A 27,866-nucleotide genomic window follows, 5' to 3' on the forward strand; every position below is an offset into this window, starting at 1 on the left:
AGACGTTCTCAGCCCAACCGAAGCCTTTCTTTCCTTCTTCTTCCCGCAAAAACTCTCTCTCTCTCTCTGTCTCAGAGAAGAACCCTTCTGAATCAATCTTCAGACATTGCTTCTCTTGTTCTCCCTGACCAGCATCTCTGAGCTTAACGATGACACCAACATCCCACCCTCCGCAACCGCCCAACCACCGCCGTCCCCTTCCGCCCCCACCCTTCTGTCAGTTTCCGCCATTACAAAGGCTCCTTCCCCTTGACTGGCTCCCTCACTACCCGTCTCATATAGAGACCGCAAACCCACCTCACTGTTGGGTCCAAAGTCTCCGGGTGAGTGGGAAAGGAGAGAACTTTGAATCGGAGTCTCCGGTGATTGGGAGAGATGATGCAGTCTGGGGTGCCCATTTGCAATACCTGCGGGGAGCATGTGGGTTTTGGCGAGAATGGGGAGGTGTTTGTCGCCTGCCATGAGTGTAATTTCCCGATGTGCAAGGCTTGTATGGACTTCGAGCTCAAAGAGGGCAGGAAAGTCTGCCTCCGGTGTGGTTCTCCCTATGATGGTAAATGTTCTCTGTCGTTGTTCCTCTGTCTCTTGTTTGGTTAGTTGTGTCGGAAATTCTGTTTGCTTGCTGTTCATGATCTTGATACCTGTTCAATGCCAAGGATAATTTTGGTTTGAAGAAATGGAAGCGCTTCGAAACAAGATATCTGTCATAGCAAATTTCCATTCTTTTGTACTAAATGCAAGCCATGTGATATTGTGCACTCATTGTATAAATTTAAGCTTCCAGATAAGTTGGCAAGAGTTGATGCATTGTGTCGGATTCTCATTTTGAGTGATGGCGGCTACTTTTCCTCTCGTTATCTTGATTTTAATATGTTTGGAACTTGCGCATTATTTTAGCAGACACATGAATGTTGTGTCAAACTATAACTATAAATTACCAAGCTTAAGATTCTAGATTGGCGAGCGGTCTTTCAAATTTAGCGATTTTAATTTTTGTTGGTGTAGGTAAATGATGTTTTATACGACTTCATTCTACTAGTCTGACCATGCAGAGAAACTATATATGGTGAGAATAATGGAAACATGCTTGATATTTGGTGCAGCACTTTTAAGGGGTCTTAGTTATAATGATGTTGGTTGTTGGGTTAGCTTGAAGAATTTATTTTCTTTAAGATTCCTATGTTTATAAGACTAATTGTCAGTTTATATTGCCCCTTTCTCTTTCCTTTTCTTAGAGTCAGTGGAGTAAATGGCATGTCCATTTGAGGCTTTGCCTTACCCTAATTTCTGTTTTTTCTTTTAAAGATTAACTTGCATATTTGTATCCATTTCTTTTTAGGTTAAATGAATCCTTTTATAATTTTTTGAGATTTGACCAGCTAAGAGTCCTGTTGAATAGATTTTAGCAAAATGAGTGAGAATGATTCAAAATACGGGATATTTTGGTCTTATTCAAAACCTATATTGTGTTTGTTCCTCAGAGAGTTCGGTCGTTGATGTTGACACCAAGGCATCTGAGGCTAGATCTGCAATGGCATCTCACATGGAAGCTCCTCAGCAGGTATGCCCATCTATTTGTCTGTTTCCTCTTAATGAGCCATTTGTTAAGTACTGCTTATATATAATGACCAACTCGTGCTTGAATATGATTTTCATAGGATGTTGGCATCCATGCAAGGCATATCAGCTGCGTTTCTACCATTGATAGTGGTATGCAAAACAGGGATGATAAAATTTTGTTGACCAGACTTATTTAAATCTTTTTTTCATTTTTATTTGGTTATATGTATCTGAATTATGTCCTCTCGCTTTTTCTCAAAGAATACAATGATGAACATGGAAATCCAATTTGGAAGAATCGTGTGGAGAACTGGAAAGATAAAAAGAACAAGAAGAAAAAGCCGCCGGCTAAGGCTAAGGTTGAAACTCAGATTCCGCCAGAGCAACAGATGGAAGAGAAGCAGTAAGTTCAAAACAATTTTAAGTTGCTGAATACAGAAAAAGATATATAAATCAAAAGTCTGTGCCATGTTATTTTTCTGGTTGTATATTCTCGAAATAATAACATCATATGCGCTATGCCCTGTAGATTTTTTGTGGCATATTTCATTTTGGTCTTTGGAAACTGAGACAGCTTTTCCTGTTTCTCAATATTCTTTATAAATGGGAAAATAATCGAAAAATAAAATTTTGGATTACCATTTGACAGGGAAAAAACTTTTGTCATATAGATTTAACTGACTTATTTTTTTAAAAATTTTCCAATTGAAAAATGGAAAACCAGAAAATTTACCCAAGCTTTTCAGAATCAAATAACAGATCATGACATGCCTACATAGGATATGCTGAACGTCCCATTTTTCTTTCACTGTTCTTGGCAGATCTGCTGAAGCTGCAGAGGCTCTTTCAACTGTCATCCCAGTTCCAAAAAACAAGTTAGCACCATACAGAACTGTCATTATCATGCGGTTGATTATTTTGGTCCTTTTCTTCCACTATCGAGTGACGAATCCTGTTGATAGTGCCTATGGATTATGGCTTACTTCTATCATATGCGAAATTTGGTTTGCATTTTCATGGGTTTTGGATCAGTTCCCTAAGTGGTCTCCTATCAATCGAACCACTTATATCGACAGACTATCAGCAAGGTAAATATGCAGAACTGCAGAACTTGTATTTATATTTTGGTTAAAGTTGGCAAATCTAATAACTAACACCTCTACGCATTTTTGGACCTATTATATGAGGATATAGTAAATTAGGCTCATAATATACCTTGATCACTGTTATCTTTGGGTTGATTTGAGAAAATCCAATCTACTAATATGAAATGTAAATACTACCAGCATGCATGTCTCTTTCGAATGCTGCTGTTCCTGAGGAAGTAAAGCAACCATTTCTTCTAACAGGTATGAGAGAGAGGGGGAACCTTCGGAGCTTGCAGCTGTGGATTTTTTCGTGAGTACAGTCGATCCACTGAAAGAGCCACCATTAATCACGGCCAATACTGTTCTTTCGATTCTTGCGGTGGACTATCCTGTGGATAAAGTATCCTGTTATGTGTCTGATGATGGTGCTGCAATGCTTACTTTCGAATCTCTTGCTGAAACGGCCGATTTCGCAAGGAAATGGGTCCCTTTCTGCAAAAAATTCTCAATTGAGCCCCGAGCACCTGAGTTCTACTTCTCTCAGAGGATTGACTATCTGAAGGATAAGATTCAGCCTTCATTCGTGAAGGAACGGAGAGCAATGAAAGTGAGCATGCATTCTGACTTGCATCCAGATTTCACCTTTTTCTATTCTTCTGTTGCCAAAGATTTCACTTTTCTAACCCAGTGACTAGCAGATTTAGACACTTGAAAAGTACCTGATTTCTACAAGAAAACTTGTTTCTGAGAATGCTATGGACTGTTCCGCAATTTTCCGAGTAGTTATTGTTCCATTTATTTTTTTGAACTTAAAAGGTAAAAGGTTGTCGGTAAATAGATGAATGGTATAGTTTTCCACAACATAAGTATACAATTGTTTTGCTGAAATGGTGAATTTATTGGATAACATTGATATTTAGGGTTTATGGGGACTGGTAAATACTTGTGCAAATTGCTTGTTTGTGCATAACTCACTTATACATTAATTTGGCAACAGAGAGACTACGAAGAGTTCAAAGTGCGAATTAATGCTTTGGTGGCAAAAGCTCAAAAGACACCAGAAGAAGGTTGGACTATGCAGGATGGAACACCATGGCCTGGGAATAATACTCGTGATCATCCTGGGATGATCCAGGTGATGCTTGCTGTCGACTAAATAGATCTGTTTCTCAAATTTGACAAGTGGTTAGTGTGCTGAAGTTGCATATTTTGCCTTTGTCTTCCTCAGGTTTTCCTTGGAAGCACTGGAGCCCACGATATTGAGGGGAATGAACTTCCTCGACTTGTATATGTCTCCAGAGAAAAAAGGCCTGGGTACCAGCACCACAAGAAAGCTGGTGCTGAAAATGCTCTGGTATTGATCATTGTTCTTGAGACAACCATTTGGTTTTGGATAATGGGAAATAAAAATCTCATTTTTCTGAAATTTTCTCTTCTTGTAACACAAAGAACATTAAGGAGAAAATATCTATTGGATAGCAACTTCAGGAGGAGCAATGGATCATCCATGGAGTGCAATCCGACATGCATTACCCTTGATTGATCTCGTTTTTTTTTTGGGGAATGGGGTGGGGGGGTTGGGGAATGCGTACCCTTAATCTCATTGTTTTCAGGGTAAACAGAAAAATGGAATGATTTCCCCGGCTCACCAAAACCAAACAGAGATATACTGTCTGATGATAGAATACCGATACTCTTTTCTGGTAATTAATGACAAAATTACTCATACATGAATAATGCATTAATACAGGTGAGAGTCTCTGCAGTCCTGACAAATGCCCCCTACATCCTCAACCTTGATTGTGATCATTATGTTAACAATAGCAAGGCAATTCGTGAAGCTATGTGTTTCCTAATGGACCCAGTAGTGGGACGAGATGTGTGCTATGTGCAGTTCCCTCAGAGGTTTGATGGCATTGATCGCAGTGATCGATATGCCAACCGGAACACAGTTTTCTTCGATGTAAGTATTCAGGATTCGTAAAGGCCTGTTCTTTTCAAGACAGATCAAGTCAAATAGAACTATAGAGACAAATCTTGCCTTGCAAGAAATATCATATCATATCATATGTCGTATTGATTGGACACTTGCAATATCTATCCAGGTTAACATGAAAGGATTGGACGGAATTCAAGGGCCAGTTTATGTGGGTACTGGATGCATCTTTAATAGGCAAGCACTTTATGGGTATGGGCCCCCTTCAATGCCATCTTTACCAAAGGATTCCTCATCAAGCTCATGGTTCGGATGCTGTTCTTGTTGCTGCCCTACCAAGAAGAAGCCGGCGAAGGATCTAACAGAGGTTTACCGAGATGCCAAACGGGAAGATCTTAACTCCGCAATCTTCAACCTCCATGAAATTGAGAGTGAGTATATAAAAAATTGAAATCAACCTGTTGGCTTACCTGCAAGTTGTTTAGTCGCCCATCTTTTATAAAATTGTAAATTGGAGATGGGCCACTTTATGCATATCAAGCACAGTTTAATGCTTCTCACATGCAAGCCGAGCTTGATATATGCAGACATATAATTCAGAACAATGAGTGGACTTTAATCAGGGACACCGGCACTCAGTAAGAATGTAAAGTACCATGTCAGTTGACCAATTTTGTGAAGGAATAAGTTTACAGGTTGGTCCACTAATCAGTTGTAGTTTAGTAGCTTTCTTATCATATTGTTGTCTTTCTGATTCTGCTACAGATTATGATGAATATGAGAGGTCAATGCTCATCTCCCAGATGAGCTTCGAGAAGACATTTGGCATGTCTTCCGTATTTATTGAGTCAACACTGATGGAGAATGGAGGAGTTCCTGATTCTGCCAATCCATCTATGCTGATTAAGGAAGCGATTCATGTAATTAGTTGTGGATATGAAGAGAAGACTGCATGGGGTAAAGAGGTAAATTCCTGTGGTCTTGCACTTTGCTACTTATATCCCCAATAATGCTAAAAACTTGAATCTTTTATTAGTGAAATTTTATAGGCCAGAATCTTTGCTGGTAAAAAATCTTATAAAGTGACTCAGGACCCCGTTGCTGATAACTTATATGGTTGTTGATCAAAGTTTAGTTTCTTCCATTCCGTTTGCCCAGTTACCATTAAGGTTAAGGTCTAAGGAAAATCAGTCGCATGATTTGTTATTTTTTTTTTTGGATAAATGATGAAACTTCATTGATAACAGATGAATTTACATCAGAAACCAATACCATTTTCCTCTATACGGAGTAAAATAAAAAATACCCAAGAGCTACTCCCAAGTCAACTAGTTGCAGTATCAAAATGGTGAAACATATGCCTCGCAATGATAGAGTGTGCAATTTTGCATGAGAATCGAGGGAGAACAGACAACTTTGCTTTCACATCCGAGAAGATCCTTCGTATTATAATTGTTGGAGGCGAGACTTGATTCCGGTAGAGCCTGGCGTTCCTCTCCCTCCAGATGCAGTAAATGTAGTGAGTCCAGAGAAGTTTAAGACAAATAATATCCAGCTTCTTTCCACGGAGAGAGGAGACCCAGCAAAGTTCCGTATTCCAGTCGACATTGTGTTTGTTCATTCCAACACGGTCTAATAAACTTCTCCAAATCCCTTGGGTGATAGGGCATTCAAAAAAGAGGTGATTTCGGGTCTCCAATTCCAAACTACAGAATTCGCATTCGGGTGCAGTAATCGAGATTCTCCAACTCATAAGCCTATCTTTTGTACTCAATCTATTATGAATACAAAGCCAGCTAATGAAAGAGGATCGAGCTAATGATTTGTTATTGAAGTATATGTCTTGTTTCGAATCTTGCTAGCCACCTAGTCCTGTTGATTTGTTTTGTCTATTTCCATCACTTGCGATTTTAAGTTTTGAGCTTTATGTAGGTCAGTCCTTTAACAGTTTTGATCATGTTGGATTATTAAAAGGTAATGCTTTTCTATGCTGTTTTCATGATTCCTAACCCTGTAAATTCTCTGTTCAGATTGGTTGGATCTATGGGTCGGTGACTGAGGACATCTTAACAGGCTTCAAGATGCATTGCCGAGGGTGGAGATCAATCTATTGCATGCCTTTGAGGCCCGCTTTCAAGGGGTCTGCACCCATCAACTTGTCTGATAGATTGCATCAGGTTCTTCGGTGGGCTCTTGGGTCCGTGGAAATTTTCCTAAGTAGGCACTGTCCACTTTGGTACGGATTTGGTGGGGGGCGCCTTAAGTGGCTCCAGAGGTTGGCATACATTAACACCATTGTTTACCCCTTCACATCCCTGCCTCTCGTTGCCTACTGCACCATTCCTGCAATCTGCCTTCTCACTGGAAAATTTATAATTCCAACGGTAATAAATCTCTCCTTCTTTTGACCAATTTTATAGACATGGGTTAGAACCAGACAGATGCATTCAAAATATAAAGGAGAATAAATTAGAAATTATTGAATTTATATGATTATAATATTTGAAGAATTAGTAACTAACTAAGTATCTCTAAGTCAGCGTCTTTCTAATTTGCACTACATTTATACGGTTAAAGTTAACTTTGTATAGCAATAAATATTCATAGCCCCATTTGCTTCATGTTGTTTGTTTTTACTGTTTGGAAAATACTATTAAATGCAATTTGGTATATGTAAGAACCTACTTTTATATCTTCCATTTTCATTTCCTCGAAATTAATGGACAAGGCGGAAAATATATTTTGTGCTTTGATTTCTAAAGGAAAAAAAAAAAAAAACTTTTTGCATTAACATTCAGCATCTTCGGATTTCGGATTAGTCAATTCTGCTCTTAATTCATGCATCAGGGATACTCTTGCCTAGGCTAGTGGTAGAAGGATTGCTTCAAATAGTGGGACTTGCGCTAGTCTCGTAGACTGCTTGACATAATTGTAATAGATTCTGTCACTCCACGAATATTATCCCTGCATCTATCTACTTTGAGTCTTCTTGTAGAAACATAAATTTGAAATCACCTTCACATTATTGTTGCTCCATCTTTCCAGCTCTCAAACCTCGCGAGCATTTTATTTCTTGGGCTCTTTCTCTCCATCATCGTCACTAGTGTCCTCGAGCTACGATGGAGCGGTGTCAGCATTGAAGACTGGTGGCGAAATGAGCAGTTCTGGGTCATCGGAGGAGTGTCTGCTCACCTATTTGCAGTGTTCCAGGGCTTCCTGAAGATGCTTGCCGGCGTTGACACTAACTTCACTGTCACTGCCAAGGCTGCGGATGATGCAGAATTTGGTGAGCTATATGTGATCAAGTGGACAACCGTCTTAATCCCTCCTACGACCCTTCTCATTGTGAATCTTGTGGGAGTGGTTGCTGGATTCTCAGACGCGTTAAATAAAGGGTACGACGCTTGGGGTCCACTCTTTGGGAAGGTGTTCTTTGCTTTCTGGGTCATCCTCCACCTCTACCCCTTCTTGAAAGGTCTCATGGGAAGGCAGAACAGGACACCTACAATCGTTGTTCTTTGGTCAGTGTTACTTGCCTCTGTTTTCTCCCTTGTTTGGGTAAAGATCGACCCATTCGTGAGCAATGCTGAGAGTGGGGCAGCAACTCAGGGATGCATCTCTATAGATTGTTGAATGGAAAAGGCTTTGGCTTCTTCTTGTTACGTTTTGATGAGGCAAGTGGCGATGAAGTTTTGCGTACTTGTATTGGGGTGTTAGTGTTGCATTGTTCAGTACATGAACTGAAACTCTGTTAAGAGCAACTTATTAGCGTAGGAAATGGATATCTCATAAATTGAAGCAAATGATGTGTTTAGTTCTTATCGTTCATTTCTTGATTGCTGTATTTAATTAGCTTTGGTACGAATATCACATGTATGCACTAACAGTGTTATCATCGGTTCTTAAGTAGATCTGATGGACCCTATAGATCTGAGCACTTTTATTGTTCTTTGGAGGAAAGGATATAAAGGAAGAAAGCGATATTCATGTATAATATAAGAAGGCCGTGAATCAGATGCCAGAGTTGGGAAGTCGTAGTCGAAGGTGTACCCTTCCAACCCCCTTCTCTTCATCTTGCTGCAAAAATCGAACATCTTCTTTTTCGGAAAGGTACCAAGGACACACACTGTCACTGCTATAAAAATGACACCAGAATCTCACCCTCTCAACCACCTCAAATTTTTTAACTCTCCAGGGACCCACCACACACCCCACATACCATGGGACTACCTCTCTACATAAACCAGTATGAGCCCCCTATTTATTTACAAACATTTTGGGCAGAGATTGTGAGATACAGAAGCCAAGAATTGACAAATGATGGATCCAGTGGGACCTTCCTGCGGTGTCTGTGGTGAACTTGTCGGGCTAAATGATAAAGGAGGCGTGTTTGTGCCTTGTCCTGGGTGCAAATTCCTGATTTGTAATGCTTGCATGGATGCTGAGATTAAGGAAGGTCGGGAAATCTGCTTATGCTGTGGCCACCCCTATGGTTAGTACAAACTTCGACATTTTGCTCTCGGTTTTCTTGTCTTGGTTGTTTTGAGCCTGCTTGATAATGGTAATCTTTGTTGAGTACAGATCAGTTAATACTACTTTTTATTATACCTGTTTTTTCCCTATGTGGACTTCATAAACGGATAAGTTTCTTAAACATAGCTCACTCCAGGAATTATTTGGAACATTGACAAAATTTCATAAAGGAACGAAATTATTATTTAACATGATTGGTGTTCGGTTTAACTTAACCTGAGGAACTGCTAACCACACCGTAGCAGTTTTTCGGTATAAGAAATGGAGTATAATCTCCATATACATGCTGATCCAGAACCAATATCATTCAATTCCTTCCCATGGGATGTCTATAAATTATGTGTAATGATATAGTTTTATCCGAAACAATATCTGTTGATTCTTTTCAGGGAATCCTATGGCCAAAACCGACAACAGAACTCCTGAAAACCTTTCAACGCCGGCACCTTACATGGATAATCCTCGGCAGGTATACTCATTTATCTAAGTTTTTTCTACGGTCCGATAAGTTTATGATACTACCATCCACAGCTCATAACGTCACCAAGCAGTAAGCACGTTCAGCTGTTGACAGTCACAATTTTGCTACTTATAGGATGTCAGAAATGATGCTAGGCATGTAACGAACATGCCTACAGTGGATAACAGTAAGCTTCTGATGCAAAAAACATTTATTGACATCTCTTATTTTAGTTCTTCCATTTTTAACTTAATCGACCTCTTTAATATTTTCTTCAGAAGGCAAAGATGAAACAGAGAAAGCAATTTGGAAGAATCGATTGGAGAGCTGGAAGGATAAGAAGAACCCAAGGAAAACAGCTCCAGATGAGACTAAGACTGAATCTGAAACTCCATTGGAGCAAGAGATGGAAGAGAAGCAGTAAGCAATAGAAACTTGATGCAATTATTTCTTAATCCACAGTAATTTTCTTAATCCACAGTAATTGGTCATATTTATCTTATGGAGACACGTTTACCTAGATAATGGAAGCATGTACAGAAGTGTGATAACTGGAAAACATTTTGCAGATCTGAAGATGCTGCGGAGCTGCTCTCAACGGTTGTTCCATTACCTCCCGGCAAGATCAAACCCTACAGAGTCGTGATGATTCTGCGACTGATTATTTTGATCCCTTTCTTCTATTACCGATTGACGAATCCCGTTGATAATGCCTTTGGTTTGTGGCTCACTTCTGTAATATGTGAGATTTGGTTTGCGCTCTCTTGGATTTTGGATCAGTTTCCTAAGTGGTCTCCGGTTAATCGAACAACTTATATTGACAGGCTACAAACAAGGTAGAGTTCAGCGATATTGGAAATGCTAGATTTTTCATCATTTTTATGAATACTAAAAGCTAGAATATAGAACTGCCAATTTTTCATATGGACAGATGTTTTCTTTTTCTTGTCAAGAAAGAAAGGCCATATTATTAACTCTACATTAATGTGAACACCGTAATGTATAAGCCTTCGCCCATAACAGGTATGAAAGAGAGGGAGAACCATCGGAGCTTGCAGCTGTTGATTTCTTTGTTACTACAGCCGACCCATTCACAGAAGCACCTCTCATTACAGCCAATACCGTTCTTTCGATCCTTGCCGTGGACTATCCCGTGGATAAAGTCTCCTGCTATGTTTCCGATGATGGTGCCTCAATGCTCACGTTTGACTCTCTTGTTGAAACAGCCAACTTTGCTAGGAAGTGGATCCCCTTTTGCAAGAAGTTCTCTGTCGAGCCCCGAGCTCCTGAGTTCTACTTCTCCCATAAGGTGGACTATTTGAAGGACAAGATTCTCCCCTCCACTGTGAAGGAGCGAAGGGCGATGAAGGTGAGCGCTTTAATTCCATAAGTCCTTTACTAGTGATTGTTGATTGGACAATAACTTGAATTTGGTGGCAGAGAGAGTATGATGAATTCAAAGTGCGGATTAATGCTTTGGTGGCTAAAGCTCAGAAAACACCAGCAGAAGGTTGGACTATGAAGGATGGTACTCCCTGGCCAGGCAATAATTCGCGTAATCACACGGGAATGATTCAGGTAATTGCATCTTAGAATCACTAAATCTGCAAATGAACCCCGTTGAACCTGAAACTAACCACTTCATGCTGTTTCTCCAAGTGAACTAGCTCGACTTGATTTAATTGGCAGGCCTTCTTTTCCTTACTAAACTATTATGATGAATAGTCAAAACCATGACATCTCATTAAGGCATGAACCAATAACATCTTGTTAATTGCTTTGGCCTTTTAATGATAGGTGATTTCTTTCCCTGTTTCAGGTTTTCCTTGGGCATAGTGGAGCCCATGATGTTGAGGGAAATGAACTTCCTCGCCTCATTTACGTGGCAAGAGAGAAGAGGCCTGATTACCGAGATCACAAAAAAGCGGGAGCAGAAAATGCCTTGGTACTAATTACTCGTCATTTGTCAAGATTGCAGAAATAACAATTTTCTGCCTGATAAAAGTAAAGCCTAATTATATATAAACATTACATGTTAATGCAGGTAAGAGTGTCAGGTGTCCTCACAAATGCTCCTTACATACTCAACCTTGACTGTGATCACTACGTTAACAACAGCAAGGCAGTTCGTGAGGCAATGTGTTTTCTGATGGACCCACAAATGGGCAAAGATGTATGCTTCGTGCAATTTCCCCAAAGGTTTGTTGGCATTAACCGATATGCCAACCGGAACACAGTATTCTTTGATGTGAGTTCCAGAACTTGCACATAGTTTTCGATGAAATAGAATGTTCCTTTAACGTAGTAGACGTTAGGATGCCATTTTGAGTTGGATGGTATTCTAATTTGGCCTTCCTTTAACCAGGTTAACATGAAAGGATTGGACGGGATTCAAGGACCGGTATATGTGGGCACGGGTTGCGTCTTCAATAGGCAAGCACTTTATGGATATGGCCCCCCTGGCATGCCCCCTTTACCGAATTCTTCCCCCATGTCACTCTTGCGGGCTTTCCTTTGCTCTCGCTTTCGGACCAAGAAGCCCACCAAAGATCTCTCCGAGGTCCTCCGAGATGCAAAACGGGAAGATCTGAATGCTGCCATATTTAATCTACGGGATATCGAGAGTAAGTACGATCAAAGGACATTAAATAAATCCCATTTGAGCTCTTTTATATCTTATGTGAATCTTTTTCTCTCCCGTAGATTATGATGAGAATGAGAGATCAATGCTGATGTCAAAAAAGAGCTTAGAGAAGACCTTTGGATCATCTTCAGTGTTCATTGAGTCAACACTGATGGAAAATGGACGAGTGGCTGAATCTGCGAGCGCATATGCTTTAATCAGGGAAGCAATTCACGTCATCAGCTGCGGTTACGAAGACAAGACCGAGTGGGGTAGAGAGGTGAATTTCTTCTCCTCATGTGACGGGTAGTAACAGAACTGGTATTCTGAAATATCAGCAGGAAGTTACAGGAAAAAAGAAGATATTTTTAAATTTGGGCCATAAGGAAAGAAAAATTGACCACAACTTGAGAAACAATGTATATTATAGATCAATTCAATGGGAGAACTTCAACAATGAACCTCGATTAACACTAAGTTTCTCTACAGATTGGTTGGATCTACGGGTCGGTGACTGAAGATATCTTAACAGGATTCAAAATGCATTGCCGAGGATGGAGGTCAATCTACTATATGCCACCAGGGCCTGCATTTAAAGGATCAACGCCAAACAACTTGTCGGACAGACTGAACCAGGTCTTGAGGTGGGCGCTGGGGTCTGTGGAGATCTTCCTCAGCAAGCATTGTCCTCTGTGGTATGGGTTCAGTGCAGGCCGTCTACAATGGCTCCAGAGAGTGGCGTATGTCAACACCATTGTCTACCCGTTCACCTCAATACCTCTGGTTGCTTACTGCTCAATCCCTGCAATATGTCTTCTCACTGGAAAGTTCATCATTCCTTCGGTAATGCATCTCATCTCCCATTTCACTACTTGAAAAAGAAAAAAAAGAATATAAGGGAACACAACCTGTTTTTCCGAAAGCTATAACCTAGTAGGATGTTACATCGAGATATGTAATATCGGACCTCAATTTAACACCTCCAATGCCTGTAGGATTTGGACATTATTACGAGTCAAAACTAAAAGCCTGACAGTGTTTTATTTCATGACGCCATTCTTTTACTTCGCCAGCTCTCAAACCTTGCAAGCCTGGTTTTTCTTGGCCTCTTCCTCTCCATCATTGTGACAAGCGTGATGGAGATGTGGTGGAGCAGCGTGAACATCGTGGAATGGTGGCACAATGAGCAGTTTTGGGTGATCGGGGGCGTCTCAGCCCACCTCTTTGCAGTTTTCCAAGGACTTGTAAACATGTTGGGGGGCTTCAAAACCGACTTCAGAGTCACCGTCAAGGCCACAGAAGGAACGGAGCTAGGCGATGAGCACTACAGCTTCAAGTGGACCGCTATCTTAATTCCTCCTACAACCCTCCTTGTTGCAAATATCGTCGGCATTGTTGCAGGATTCTCTGACGCGATGAACAAGGGGTACGGAGCATGGGGTGTGCTCTTTGGGAAGGTGTTCTTTGCCGTTTGGGTGATCCTGCATCTCGTTCCGTTCCTCAAGGGCCTCACGGGAAGGCAAGGCAGGATCCCCACTATCATCATTCTGTGGTCGGTTCTTCTAGCTTCGGTTTTCTCGCTTATTTGGGTAAAGTTGGAGACGTTTGTGACCAGCGTTGAGCCTTCAACTATCGCTCCAACTTGCATCTCGATCGATTGCTGATTCTTTTGCCTTGTATTTTATGGTAATTGAAACAAATAATCTCTATTAAGAGCACAATGTGTTGTAGTGTCGAATGTCAGGACGAGTTTATTCATTTCTCTTGTTTGTGATCACCCATAATTATATAAAAGAATAGGGTTAATTTAATCTGCTAGCTAAGGATTATTTGATAAAACAATTTGAGCATAGCAGGGAAATTAGAACGGGTTTGATATAAACTTTTAATTCTCTAATGCCCCGTTTGGTAGACCGAAATGACCGGAATGAAATGATATGGAATGAATCACAGGAGAATTGTCATACATATGTTATGTTTGGTATGTTTTCTATGTTCATAGGAATGAAATTATAATGGAAAGTTAACATACCAAATTTACCACCACATTGACATCTGTGTTTTGTACGCATTCTCGAAGGCGGAGAGCTTCCCTGCAACGCCACACATATCCTCAAAGAAAAGAGATCATCCTCTCAAACTCAGCTCCAGAGCTCGTTTGGGAAGGTAGTGAGAGATTTTATAATCAATTTTCTTTATAATTGTAAGTAGATTTGGTGTTTGGTGAGTATTTTTAAAATCATAATTTGGATCAAAATTGTTGTTGCAAACGTAATTTTTTCAAGTAGGTTAATAGGTGCTTATAAAATATGTTTCTGCTTATTTTGTTTCAAGTATCGATAATTACATTTTTTACGTTCAGCAATTTTCAATTGTTATCCCCCTAATGTTTTTACTTATTCTAAAATAAGTACTTATTTTTCGACAATTATATTTCAGCACTTTTATTTTAGTAACAGTACTCCAAAACCAAGCCTCAATCTCAATTGTCTACAATCACTTCTTTCAATGTCGGTCGTGACTCAACTACGTTGATTGATTCAGCTTGTCGGCAGTAGAGCTCACCAGAACCCACGATCATGCTTGCCTTCTCCTTATGTATTTAGACTCAGTCTCTCAATTGAGGGAGTAGAACCAACAGGATTTCTGCTTGCTCGGTTGGAATCAGAAGATCGGGCTCGAGGCTGAGGTTATGATAATTGAGGAGTAGGTGATCCGACATCACAAGGATGACCAGAGCTTCCGCAATGCCCCAGAGTTCTGCATACCTCAACGCTCTCTCTCAGGAGATTGAGAAAAAGTTTTAGCGGCTTCGTATTATATTATGTACTCTTGTTTTTCGATTTCCTCCTTGGGATTTCTCCAATTCGAAGCCAAGCTAGTCAGAATTAGAGGTGCGCGGGTCCGGTTACTCAGTTTTTATCACAATACCCAGACTCTATCATGTATGGGACAAGTTCCAAGATTTTGGGACTAAACTCTACCTTGTTGGAACTTGGAATCGAAACCTACCCGAAATCTGAATTATACTACAAGTTTCGGATACTTATTGGAACTTGTAATTTTTTTTTTCACTTCAAGTACAATATATGAAATAAATAACTAAAATCGAAAAGATCTCATTCACAATCACGCAAAACAAATAAATGTCGATATAGATTAATAGGATCACATCCATCCACAAACAAAACGATTATGTAGCTCTTCTTAGGATTATATAATAGAAAAAATAAATACGCAACTAAAGATTGTGTAGCTATTTAGAAAAAAAATGATGATATAAGTTTTCCTTAGAATTTTGTAGATACTAAATCACACATAGAGAATTATGTAAATATAAAATAATTTTTTTAAAAAAATATAGGTCCCGAATACTGATTTCGTGAGGTGTATGTTGGAATCGAAACCGAAACTTATTTTCATCAGTTTGTTAAATTATTATTCGGATCTTACCATATTTTCAATTGGAGTCATCTGAACTCTATCCTAAAAATAAATTTCGATCGATTCTGGATATACCCGATATCTATGCATATTCCTATCAGAATTCTTGCCTAGTTGGTGTGGTGAGGTTCAGCGGCGTGGAGAGGATTTCTCCCGAGAAGAGGAGAGAGACGGGGTTAGGTTTAGGTAATTTTTGTAATTGGAGTGAAGAGATGAGGGTAAAATCGGTAATGAAAATTTTTAACTTAAAAAGTTCGGTGGAGGAGTGGCCATTCCCCTGCTAATTGGCTGGAATTGAAATTAGGAAAAGTGGCTGAATGCCCATTCCGAGAGAATGACCACTCCGGCCCAATTTTAAGAATTTGTTTGGTTTTGGAATTTTTTTTTTACTATACTTCACTTATTTTTAATTCAACAATACAATTATTATTTTTCTCTTTTTCTTCAATTTTTTAACCATTTAATTTAATTTTTAATATTAAATTCTCTTAACTATTCATTACTTTTTTTTTTACTTTTTCTCATAATTCAATAACACAATCATTACTTTTTTATTTTCTCCATCCACCTTATTATTATAACTCAATTAAATATATATATATATATACAAAATTGGAATGGAGTTGAGTTAAAACTCAACTCCATTTCTAAACAACCCATAAGTTACCAAACTGCGGAAACATAATTGACCTTTGAATGACGATTCGATTCCAGGCCGATTCCATCGTACCAAACGGGCTGTAGGTGCATTAGAGAATCAGAGTCCCTAATTCGAGAGGTTAAGTTATCCTATTTAATGGAAATGGAATTCAAAGCATCTGCAATGCTCTAAAAAAAAACCGACTTAATTGTTTTGACGTGATAATTAGATCGGGACACTTTTCTTCCCCCATGTAGAGAGAAGAGATACTGTCCCCCAACTCAGATTAGATGGTTGGGGGACAGTTTATGCACGGAGCGCGTCACATGCCAAATAAATATGTAAATAAAATTCTTAAAATAAAAAATCATGTGTAGCCCCCAAAATGGGCCTCCCTATTATGGGAGAAAGGGACAAGTTTTTCTTTAATCAATTTTGGGTGACGTGGCCCCATGTGGGCTCCCGAAATGGGAAATGAAACACTAAATGGACATCCCATTGCAAATGCTCTCAATTTCCCCTTTCCAAACAATTGGAATTTGGTTCCTTCCAATTCCATTTGTAGACCTATTTTTCACCAACCAAACGCCTCCTAAGTGTATTTCCTTTTCTATCAACTATACAAATTTTATTTATTTCATTAAGCTCTTAATTTCTTACGCATTTAGGCTTGGTTTGGAAGTGTTGGTGCTGAAATAAAAATACTGGAGTATAACTACTGAAAAATAAGTGCTGATTTTAGTATAAGTAAAAGTATTGGGAAGGTAACAATTAGAAAGTACTGAAATTAAAATTAATACTTAAAATAAAGAATAAGCTTAAACAGTTTTTATAAGCATCTATTAATCTACTAGAGAAAATTATGTTTTCAACCGCAGAAATTAGCCAAACCATCGTTTTGAAAGAATTCACCAAACACTGGTTCTACTTAAAATTCAATAAAATAAGCATTTACCCAACAGCTACCGCACTCCCAAACGAAACCTTAAACTAGTATCGTGTCCGTGCTTTGCGCGGGTTTGTTTTACATAAATTACTCGTCAATTAGTAAATTATTTTCAAAATTTAGCAATCTGAAGTAACTAACTCCTTAATAATGAAAAGAAATTATTACAATTTGTAATGCAAATGTTTTGAAATGACAATGTCACAACGAAATTTAAAAATTGAAACTAGGAACCAACCTCAAAGTATGAAATAGAGGACTTCAAAGGCACAAAATTCATAAAAAAAATTATATTCTTAATACTATATGTACTTTTAATTTCTTTAAAGACATTGCTAATCATAATAATACATGGCATTAGTAAAATTTGATAATCTTATAGCTATCATTTCATTTGGTGATATTTATTAAACCATTTTGATAAGACTAAAGTAGTAAAAGATTTCAAGGTATTATAAGCAAGAAGCTACCAAGTAATATATAAAACAAATCCGTGCAATGCACCGCATGGATATGTTTCAAATATGATTTAGTTGCTTGCTTGCTTGTAACCTCAAGTTGAAATGTTGGACTAATATAGTCTTATTGAAATGAGTTAATAAGTACCATTAAATAAACGGATAATTGTAAAGTTCTTGTGTTTTCAGAATTTGTATTGTCACGCATTTTTATGAAGTAGTACTGTCTAAGAAAAGGACAAATATATTAGGGGAAATACTACTATGTATCATAACGGTCTCTCATTTTTTTTAATTTTATCCAAACGTTGATTTTTTCCCTGAGATATTCTAACGTTACCATTTTTTGTTTCAAATCTAGCCTAACGATGCTATATTTGAAACCATAGTGATAATAATCCAATATCGACGTTGAGATAAAACTAAGAAAAAGTGTAAATATTGTGATACATAGTGGTAATAACCCAATATATTATCAATATCATGCTGGATTTTGAGCCATTGAAAGTTCTTGATCTTGTACTTTAAGATTTATTTTTTATTTGAAAATTTTCAATCCTACAGTGTAATTTATTGTAATTTCGTAATTCTTTAAACACTATTTTATTTATTATAAAATTTTATATTCCTTTTGTGTCATTAATTTTTTCTTTTTGTATATTTTAAAATTTTGTTATAATTAATAACCCAATATCGACGTTGAGATAAAATTAAGAAAAAATGTAAAGATTGGGATATATAGTGGTAATAACTCAATATATTATCAATATCTTGCTGGATTTTGAGCCATTGAAAGTTTTTGATCTTGTACTTTAAGATTTATTTTTTATTTGAAAATTTTTAATCCTACAATGTAATTTATTGTAATTTCGTAATTCTTTAAATGCTATTTTATTTATTATAAAATTTTATATTCCTTTTGTGTCATTAATTTTTCTTTTTGTATATTTTTAAATTTTGTTGTAATTTGGTATCAAGAAATTGACTCTATTCTTTTAAAATTAAATTGGCAGAGTAAATTCACTCTATTCTTATATATATTTATTTTAAAAAGTTTATCGTAATTTATTTTTGATTTCCTAATTACAATTATGAAAAATTATATCGTGCAACGCGGTACTTCGAGTTTTTTTTACCATATTAAATATATTATGAAATTTTCACCAGTTATATGATATTTTAAAATTTTTACTCACCACAACTCACAATGTTTTTTTCATCAAAAGATGGACCGAAAACTGACACCCCAAACAATTTAATAAAATAAAAAATTAAATTTTTGGACCATTTTCACAAAATAGAACACTTTGTTTGATGTCATTTTCACTTTGTATGAGACGCCGCTCATCACCCCTCTGCCTCTTACTCCTGCTCCGGCCTGCTCCTGCTCTTGCTCCGTCCTGCTCAGTCGCTATTTTTCAGTCTCCCTCTCTTTCTCATCTGGCCAGCGAGCTGCTGCTGCTGCTTCCTTCCCTCCCTGTTGACGTCGTCGAGCCCGATTGCTGCTGCTGCTTCTCTCTTCCACCCAGTGGAAATCGATTTGCCCCTGCTCGACCGGAGCTCTGCTGCCTGCTGCTGCTTTCCTCTCCCAGGTGGCCAGGCTGTCAGTTGCTGCTGTTCTCTCCACTTCACTGATTTCCCTCACTCTCTTTAATGCCGTGTAATTAGTCATTCGGGTTGTTGATTGGCCAGTAGTGTTTGTGGCTGTCGGTCAAGTCGATTATGAATAATAGATCATCTGATTGATTGCTGTTCATTTGCTGATTAGCTGATTGATATGATTGATATCATAGTGTGGCTGTTCAATTGCTGATTAGCTTATTGATATGAATGATATCATAGTGTGGACTGTGGCCGTTCACTTGCTGACTTACTCTCCGAACGCCGCATAATTTTTAATCTGCTGAGCTGATTTGTGTCTTAGTAAGAAGAAAATACGGGGCGATTATTGCGAATTAATCCCTGGGAACTCTATTGTTTTCAGTTCTCGGATTTAGTTATCGTTCGGCCTTTCTTCTCTTCTAAGTGCGGCACAGCAAATGGAGCTCTCAGTTCAATCTCGTGTTGTTGGGATTCCCCCAACCTACGTTCATCCCCCAAAACCCACCGCTAAGGTTTCTCTCAGAGCTCTCCTCCCCAAGGCCCTCTCCCCCAGTTGCTCCATTTACCGCTGCTCCTCTCAGAAAAAAAAGTTCCCACTATCAGAAACTGATCTCATGCTCCTCCTCCATTCAGAGCGACAGGTCCCTGGCGACAGCATCCCCTTCACTGGTCAGCTCCGGTAAGCCGAGAAGTCCTGTTGGGTGCTGACCATTTTGAATTGGATGTGGTGATGATTTTTGGGAGTTTAATGAATCCATATTCTCTGTAGACAGAATCGAAGAGGTGAAGAGGGTGGTAACCAAGGAGATAGACGTGGCCGTGAAGATCCATCTTGACGGCACTGGCATTGCTGATAGCAGCACTGGGATTCCTTTCTGGATCACATGTTAGATGTAAGTCTTAGAACAAGCTTGTAATTGCTTTGCAGCTGTTCATTATTAAGAAACTTAGCTTCTTTTTTTTTTTTTTTCCCCAATCAATACTAATAGTAGAATTACATGTTAAACTTACCTAGTATTGTATCTGACAGCGATTTTTGGTTAGTTTCCTGAAGAAAGTTTATTATTATTTTCTTTTTTCCCCCATCAATACTAATAGTAGAATTACATGTTAAACTTACCAAGTATTGTCTTTGACAGCGATTTTTGGCTAGTTTCCTGAAGAAAGTTTCTTGGTCCGGTTCAGCTTGTGGTTGGAAGGTCAAAATCCTAAATGAAGGCAAAACTTAATTGGGGCAGTTAAATTATCTTCTATTAGTTGTATTTTCATGGCATAGTTGTTTGCTGAGTTTGACTTGTTATCTGTTCTGTCTGACTTACATTGATGACTCACTTAGGATTGTGTTTGACAACGGTTTTTAAGGTTGTGATGGATGCATAGGGTTTTATTTCCTGAAGAACTAATTTTCTTGATTTGGCTTCAGCGCTTCATTGGAAGGTTAATATCGTAGTGGAAGGCAAAAAGTTCAGAGACTGGGGCTATTAGATTTTCTGCTACTTTTCATGGCATGGCCATTTTGTAAGTTCGAGTTGTTATTTCCCTTTGACTTACATTTACGCCTTTATGATCATATCAGCAACTTGCTTCGCATGGGTTGTTGGATGTGCATGTGAGGGCCATTGGCGACATTCACATAGATGATCACCATACAAATGAGAATGTTGCCCTTGCTATTGGAACAGTGAGTATCTTTGTTATCTGAGATATGAATTTTAGCCTCGGTGGGATGGGCTGAATGGTTATGCAAGCCAAATGGGTGTTTTGCTCTTTCCTATTTGTTTGAAATGATTTTGGTGCTTGATATGCTGTATTGTTGGTTGTCTAATATGCCTTTTTGCTTGATTGGCAGGCTTTATTGCAGGCACTTGGAGACAGGAAAGGAATAAACCGTTTCAGTGATTTCTCAGCTCCACTTGATGAAGCCCTTGTACATGTTGCACTGGCATGTTCTAGATCTTTCTGTACATTCAACTGTCCTAGCTTGTTACCTAAGTCATTCTTAGGATATAAGGCTTAAGTTAACAGAAAAAGAAGACAAGGCTTATAAGGAATGATATTTATCTTTATGCAACTGATGAAGATAAGCAAATGAACTGGTCATGCTTAATGGTGCGATCAGTAGTTTACACGAGAGGAGGGTTGGAGGAAAGTATTATGCTGAATATATATAGTAGCTATGGGTTCCCTTGGTTAAGAAGGTTATGGTTTAGACTACAGATATTTATGTCAAGGTGCTGTGGGAAGAGCAACTTTATGGGACTTTTAAAAGAAGTGAACTGTGATATTCTTATTCGTAGTTTTGCATAGAGATTGGTGTTGCTTAAATCATCATTGATGAAAAATAGACTAAGCGCTTGAACTTTTTGCCCTCAACTCTGTTATAGTATTTGGTGACCCGGGAAGAAACCTTCTTTTGCTTTCTCTTGTTTAAACCCATTTGTTTTTGGAAGTTCCAGATAGTTTTCTAATCTATATTACTTACAAAGTGAATATATATATATATATATATATATATATATATATATATATATATGTAGGAGATAATCTTCTGTTGATTTTCTTCAGGATTTGTCAGGGCGGCCGCATTTAAGTTTTGATATACAGATACCCACAGAGAGGGTAGGGACATATGACACTCGGGTATTTTTTCCCATTCATCTTCCTATAAAGAATTTGAGTCTTGAGGCCTCATAAAGTGGTGAAGAGTCCTCTCTAGATTGTATTTCATTCGACATATTTGTGTTGATTATTGAATATCAGATATCACATTGTTTTTGGTAATGAACATTACATATCTCTTACTAGAACTCTTATATTTGTAGTTGGTAGAGCATTTTTTTCAATCCCTAGTCAATACCTCGGGTATGACACTTCATGTAAGACAGGTAAATATTTATTAATTCTGGTTTTTAGCTTAATTTTTCAAAATCGTGGTTCAATCTGGATTCTTCTTGTACTCGGACAACGATAGTTCCACACCCATTAATTGCAGCTAGCTGGAAAAAAATCGCACCATATTATTGAGGCTACTTTTAAGGCTTTTGCTAGGGCTCTTTGGCAAGCCACCGAGTATGATCCAAGGCGTCTTGGGACAGTTCCCAGGTTTGTATCTCTTATCTTTTGCATTAGGATGATTCTAGAGCTCATATTTATAGTGTGTTCAAACGAATTTCTTGGTTGTTGAGCTAAATTCAAACCATCAACTGATCTAAAATTACTAGGCTCTGTCTCAAACACTTCGTGGTTCAATTTGTGCAGCTCGAAAGGGGTTCTATCACGATCTTGATGAGGAATGACTTGTATGAACACCAGAGTTTATGCCATGTTATTCTCCGACAGGCTTCATACATGGTATGTTGTCTCACCATTTACCTAGAGATACATTTTGCATCATCAGAAAGGTGACGCAACCAGAGGAAAACGGCGACTTTTGTTCGATATACATTACTGAGATGAGACTGGCTTTTATGTTCATGTGATTGCTGCATGATGGGGTGCCCTGCTCATGGTGCTATTAACATAAGTCAACAAGATCCTCGTTTAGCAAGTTTTATGGTTTAGCCCTGTATTAGAGTTTCTCCAGGAAGATGCCATCTTCCGTGTAATTTGCTCATGGTACTATTAACATAAGATAAGTCAACAAGATCCTCGTTTAGCAAGTTTTACGGTCTAGCCCTGTATTAGAGTTTCTCCAGCAAGACGCCTCCTGTGTGTAATTTGGGTATGAAGGAACTTCTTGTCCAGTACTTATGGTTCACATGTGCTGGAAATGCCTAATTATGAGAACTTTGTGCTCTGGACTTTTAATTCGTCTGTGTGTTTGCTCCATCAGATGGCTTTCAAGCTGTCTTTGCATATTCTTACTCGGTTTTATATATCACTAATCTTGTCTTTATGTTTGCTCCATCAGATGTCTCTCAAGCTGTCTTTGCATTCTTACTTGGGTTTATATATCACTAGTCTTGTGAGTTGTGAGCTGCGCATTTCACGGCAGTTGCGTCTTTGTATTTTCAGTAAAAATTAAGTAGTGAGACTTGTAAATTCTCCCAAGGAAGAATAACTATAAAGTGGATAAATTGATATCATACATGACATTTAATTAACGAAAGAGAGCATGCTCAGAAGATGAACAAACTGTGAGTGAACTATTCGTTAATCAAGGAAAAAAAACTGTAAATGAACCAATGGTACACTAACAAAAAGATATACATTTTTTTGCTGTATTAAAAAGATTTACAAATGTATATATATATATATATAGTAAGTAATTAAACCCGTGCATCGCACAGATTTTGTGAATAAAATTTTATAATAAGAAATTAAATATGTAAATAATAATTGATATGAACTTATAGTTTATATTAATATGTAAAAAGTTTATTTTTATAATATAAACTTTAATACGGTAGATCTTTTGATATATGATTTTGAATATATATTCAATCTATAAGCAAAGAATCTATTCAATAAATTCATATAAATCATTTCTATTAACAGTTTGATTTCTATGGAAATAATTTTAAAAAATCCTAAAAATCTCAAAATTTTTAGTTTTATTTGATGAAAGAAAAATAATTACAGAATATTCAAAATTTTAGTACATGCTTGTACTTTATATCTTTTCATATTACATAAGTGAGTTTTATGAATTTAAATAATTTTAGATAAGATGATCCAATCCCTTCGATGAAAGAAATACTTAATTAAGTTTTAGTAAGGTTAGCTTACTTCTAAAAATTTATGAATATTTATTTACTAATGAAATAGAAATCATTTTTTAATACTACTTTTAATTTTTTCGTGTCATACAGTACTATTAATCATAATAATAATTATTATACTTTTATTTCTTTATGTATAGCAATTAACCTATGAATTAATAAGCTAATTACTATTCTACTCCTATTTATGACTATGTAATCAAATTCATATATATGACCAGTCTACTCCCCGTGCGTTGCACGAATTTATTTCATTTTTTTTAATTTCGTGTTGTATTTTCCCATTTATCATTCTGAAGCATAATATTAGTTTTTTTTATGTTATTAGTTCAATCAATATTCTAACATGATCATCAAAGTTGTGTATAAAATACGAATATGAAGTTAATAAATTGAAAGCGTTCAATACAGTTTTATTTATACATTTTAATTTTCATATTATGTTATCTTGGTAAAATTTTTAAGATTTCATAATTCTAATCGTTCATTATCACTTACTTTTGGTTAAAAAGATATTGTACTTTTTTAATTAATATTTCATTATTTACAAATTATATTACTTTTATAATTTAAAAAATGGTACATTTCTTTTTTTCGATTGTATTAATTGAAATACATTTATTGCACTCGCAAGTCAATTTTTACTATATGTCTTTAGATATATATAATATATCATTCATAATAATAATTTTTATAATAATTTTTTAAGTTATTAATGTCACGTTACTTAGTAAGAAAGTAGTTTCTATCCTATGTATTGCACGCGTTTATTCAGAAATTACTTAATTACTTTTTTGCTTACAATAAATAAGTATAATTTTTACCTAAAATAGCACATGGTTTAACCGTTTTGTCAAATCTATCCTATGATTTTTTTTATCAAATCTATCCCGACATTATCTTTTCCGTCAACATCTAACGGTCGTACCGACATGGCAAGTGAAGGGATAGTGGGCCACACTTGCCACGTGGTGCCACGTCAGCACGGCCCTTAGATGTCGACGGAAAAAATAACGCCGGGATAGATTTGATATAAAAAGTAAATCATGTGATAGATTTGACAAAATAGTTAAATCATGGGTCATTTTAGGTAAATTCCCCTAAATAAGTTGAAATACTTCACTAATACAATCTTATTAAAATGAATTAACAGATGTCACAAACTAAAAGGATAATTATAAGATTTTCAAACTTTCAAAATTTATACTGCCATGCATTTTTATAAGTAGCACTATTTTCTAGGAAATTAAAAATATGTAATGGTATTAAACGATTAAATCTTTGGGAAAAATTTAGTCATCAAAAGTCCTTTGTTTTGAATTTTGAGGTGAATTTTTCACTTAAAGTTTTTCAATTCAAATTCATTATAATTTTTTAACATTTCTAATTCATGTGAAAATTATTTTGTGAACTCGATTTTACTAATTATTTGTAAGTATATGTCATACTAATTCTTTGCGGTTAATTTTTTCCTTCTGAATTTTTTAAATTCTAGTTTAATTTGGTGTCATCTTTTAAATTTTTTTTCCGGTTGCATCTTTTAATATTTTGATTACGAATGTCATGACTTCCATGAAGCGATTATTGTATATTTCTTCTTTTCTTTTTAGGTACTTTTATTTATTATCATCTTTCATGGTTAATTTTTATTTTAAATCCTTATCTTACCATTGTAATTTAGTTCATTCATTAAAAATCTAATTACCACCTGTCCTTAATTTTAGGAATTGATTCTCATAAAAAGATTTTCCTTGTTAAATTTAGTTCATTTGTTTCTTTTAATTATTAAGGGGTTTAGCTCCTTGTAATGACACATATAACTACATATGTTACACTCAAATACATATAAATATTTGTATTTACACTAGGTTTCTTTAAGTATTTTTTAATTTCTAAAATTGAAAATTAATTTTTCGTATTTTCATTGCATTAACTCAAGAGCATTCATTGCTCCTCAAGTGAATTTTACTTATATATAAATATAGACATAAAATGTTTTCTTTTTTAGGATAAATTTCGACGACACCTCATATAATTTGTAAAATGGCCAGCAATACCCCTCTTTCCAAAATTAGCGACGCAGCACCCCTCATTTCGCTGATTTCTACTTTTTTTTCCTTAAATCGGGTCAGATTTTGTTCCTTAAAAAAATCAAGTAACGAATCGATTTGTGCAGTTGCATGACAAGAGATCCGTGTTGCAAAGTAAATGTTCTATTGGCGTCACATCAGCGAAATGAGGGGTTGGTATGTCGCTATTTTTGAAAGGAATGATGTTGCTGACCATTTCACAAACTATACGGGTGTCGTCGAAATTTACCATTCTTTTTAAGTACTTTATTATTATTTCTTATGGTTGACTTTCATTCCATTTTTTTTTGTTACAATCGTAATTTAGGTGCTTTATTAAAAATCTAATTACCGCCTCTCTTTAATTTTCAGAATTGATTCTCATATAATCTTTTCCTTATTAAATTTAGTTCATTCTTTTCTTTCAATTCTTTTTAATTATTAACGGATTTAGCTGCATGTAAAGCCACATATAATTGCATTTGTTGCACTCAAGTACGTATAAATATTTGTATTTACAATAGGTTTTTTTTATATCTTTAAGTATTTTTTAATTTCTAAAGTCGAAAATTATATTTTCTATTTTCAATTGCATTAACTTAAGGGATTTTGCTACATGTCATGCCACATATGATTTGCCTTTGTTGCCATCTAACTTTTGCCGTTTTTCATCCAATCACTCCTTTTTCGTAGGAAAGAGTTGAATTTTCTTTTCTTTTTTTCCAAGAAAAAAAAGGAGTTGCATTTCTTTTTAACCACCTTGATGATTTTCTTGAGCATTATGAAATGACTACGCCTATAGTTGGCTATATTGAAAAGCACTTCGTTAATTAGCTGGAGTCTACATAAGGGAGGAACTTGAAGATCTAACTTTGAATGAAAAGTAATCCTATTGATGAGAGCTTCATCAGTCCTTAGGATAGCTTTCAACATACCAATTAAAGGGACTCCAAGAACCTGATTGGTAATTTACCTTTCTTGAAACCAGAAATATCCATAAGTGCTTGCTTTTGATAACTTGAAAGGCCAGAAAAATTAAACAATCTTTTTTTCCTTTAATCTGGATTGAATTTCTATCCGAAAACGTTAGAGAACTCCTCCAACACATCAAGAGAACTTGATGAGGCTCTAAAGAACTATTGAAGAAGACATTAACAAAGAAATGATTACAGGTCCCATTCTGTCTGCTGGTGGCGAGTACAAACTCTTTTCCCATTATAATCAGAGGTTCGAGGTTCATGGATAGCATTGGTTTTTTTTTTTTACCTTTTTTTTGCTTTAATTTTACCCAATTTCTCCTCACGGCTCACCTTTTCTTCTCTTCTCTTGTCTACCAAGGAATCAATATTATGCCGGGACTTCTGCTCATTTGGCTGGTCAGCATGGCTCCCCGTTGGCAAGAGAGACGATTGTGATAGAACAGTAGAGAGATGTGGGATTCCGCTCTTGGTCGCATTTCTTCGTCATTCTATAACATTATTATTCTTTTTATATATGAAGACTGAATTGCTTCTCACTTTGCTTCTCTTCGTTATTGATTCATTTAGTGAAGAGAAGCATAGTGATTATTAGGAAGCGAAGCTATTGATTCATTATTTATTAGAACGTGAAATAACTCTGCTATTGATTCGTTTGGTGAAGCGAAGCGCGGACTTTATTCCGCGTATAAATTATTAGGAAAACATAGATGGAAGATGTTGAGCTTCTTACACCTTGACTGATAATGAATTTCACCCAAGCAATAGCAGAATTAAGGATTTAGTATAGGACTCCATGGCAAGAACAA

The 27,866-nt window shown here is 36.7% G+C and overlaps 3 protein-coding genes across 9 annotated transcripts; all 3 read left to right on the forward strand.

Moving 5' to 3' along the window:
* Nucleotides 1–375: 375 nt before the first annotated feature.
* LOC116195200 (cellulose synthase A catalytic subunit 8 [UDP-forming]) lies at nt 376–8,511 on the forward strand. Of its 2 annotated transcripts, none has more exons than XR_004154598.1 (13): nt 376–553; nt 1,482–1,561; nt 1,659–1,710; nt 1,822–1,963; nt 2,382–2,648; nt 2,910–3,255; nt 3,646–3,783; nt 3,877–4,002; nt 4,399–4,611; nt 4,754–5,015; nt 5,350–5,549; nt 5,832–6,265; nt 6,615–6,715. XR_004154598.1 is itself a non-coding variant. In XM_031524199.1 (13 exons), the coding sequence occupies exons 1-13, from the start codon at nt 376–378 to the stop codon at nt 8,215–8,217; spliced, it is 2,946 nt and encodes a 981-aa protein (XP_031380059.1). In that variant the 3' UTR covers nt 8,218–8,511. The 2 variants fall into 2 exon arrangements, 1 of the variants encoding a protein (XP_031380059.1); XM_031524199.1 differs by lacking the exon at nt 5,832–6,265 and adding an exon at nt 7,630–8,511 and having other exon boundaries at nt 6,615–6,968.
* Nucleotides 8,494–14,011, forward strand: LOC116195214 (cellulose synthase A catalytic subunit 8 [UDP-forming]-like). Of its 6 annotated transcripts, none has more exons than XM_031524220.1 (14): nt 8,494–8,628; nt 8,869–9,076; nt 9,507–9,586; nt 9,713–9,764; nt 9,856–9,997; nt 10,147–10,413; nt 10,601–10,946; nt 11,018–11,155; nt 11,397–11,522; nt 11,622–11,825; nt 11,943–12,201; nt 12,281–12,480; nt 12,690–13,043; nt 13,274–13,864. In XM_031524220.1, exons 2-14 carry the CDS (start codon nt 8,902–8,904, stop codon nt 13,862–13,864), a joined length of 2,934 nt encoding a protein of 977 aa, XP_031380080.1. In that variant the 5' UTR covers nt 8,494–8,628; nt 8,869–8,901. The 6 variants fall into 6 exon arrangements, with proteins under 6 accessions (XP_031380080.1, XP_031380071.1, XP_031380088.1 ...); XM_031524211.1 differs by having other exon boundaries at nt 8,554–8,694; XM_031524228.1 differs by having other exon boundaries at nt 8,556–8,694; nt 8,780–9,076; nt 13,274–14,011.
* Nucleotides 14,012–18,994: 4,983 nt separating this feature from the next.
* LOC116187106 (imidazoleglycerol-phosphate dehydratase, chloroplastic-like) lies at nt 18,995–23,099 on the forward strand. Its single transcript, XM_031515707.1, is given in 11 exon segments — nt 18,995–19,291; nt 19,673–19,802; nt 19,924–19,969; nt 20,060–20,164; nt 20,167–20,183; nt 20,867–20,971; nt 21,140–21,232; nt 21,856–21,930; nt 22,113–22,175; nt 22,283–22,392; nt 22,549–23,099. Coding segments are annotated over 10 exon segments (717 nt in total). The 5' UTR covers nt 18,995–19,291; nt 19,673–19,727; the 3' UTR covers nt 22,577–23,099.
* Nucleotides 23,100–27,866: the final 4,767 nt, after the last annotated feature.

The sequence above is a fragment of the Punica granatum genome, chromosome 1, assembly GCF_007655135.1.
Source record: "Punica granatum isolate Tunisia-2019 chromosome 1, ASM765513v2, whole genome shotgun sequence".
NCBI lineage: Eukaryota > Viridiplantae > Streptophyta > Magnoliopsida > Myrtales > Lythraceae > Punica > Punica granatum.

Coding starts and splice junctions, on each gene's coding strand:
- LOC116195214 (XM_031524220.1), top strand. CDS start 8,902: ATGATGGATCCAGTGGGACCTTCCTGCGGTGTCTGTGGTGAACTTGTC. Junction 10,947..11,017: donor AGGAGCGAAGGGCGATGAAG/GTGAGCGCTTTA, acceptor ATTTGGTGGCAG/AGAGAGTATGATGAATTCAA. Junction 12,202..12,280: donor TAATCTACGGGATATCGAGA/GTAAGTACGATC, acceptor TCTCTCCCGTAG/ATTATGATGAGAATGAGAGA.
- LOC116195200 (XM_031524199.1), top strand. CDS start 376: ATGATGCAGTCTGGGGTGCCCATTTGCAATACCTGCGGGGAGCATGTG. Junction 1,562..1,658: donor ACATGGAAGCTCCTCAGCAG/GTATGCCCATCT, acceptor TGATTTTCATAG/GATGTTGGCATCCATGCAAG. Junction 1,711..1,821: donor CGTTTCTACCATTGATAGTG/GTATGCAAAACA, acceptor TTTTTCTCAAAG/AATACAATGATGAACATGGA.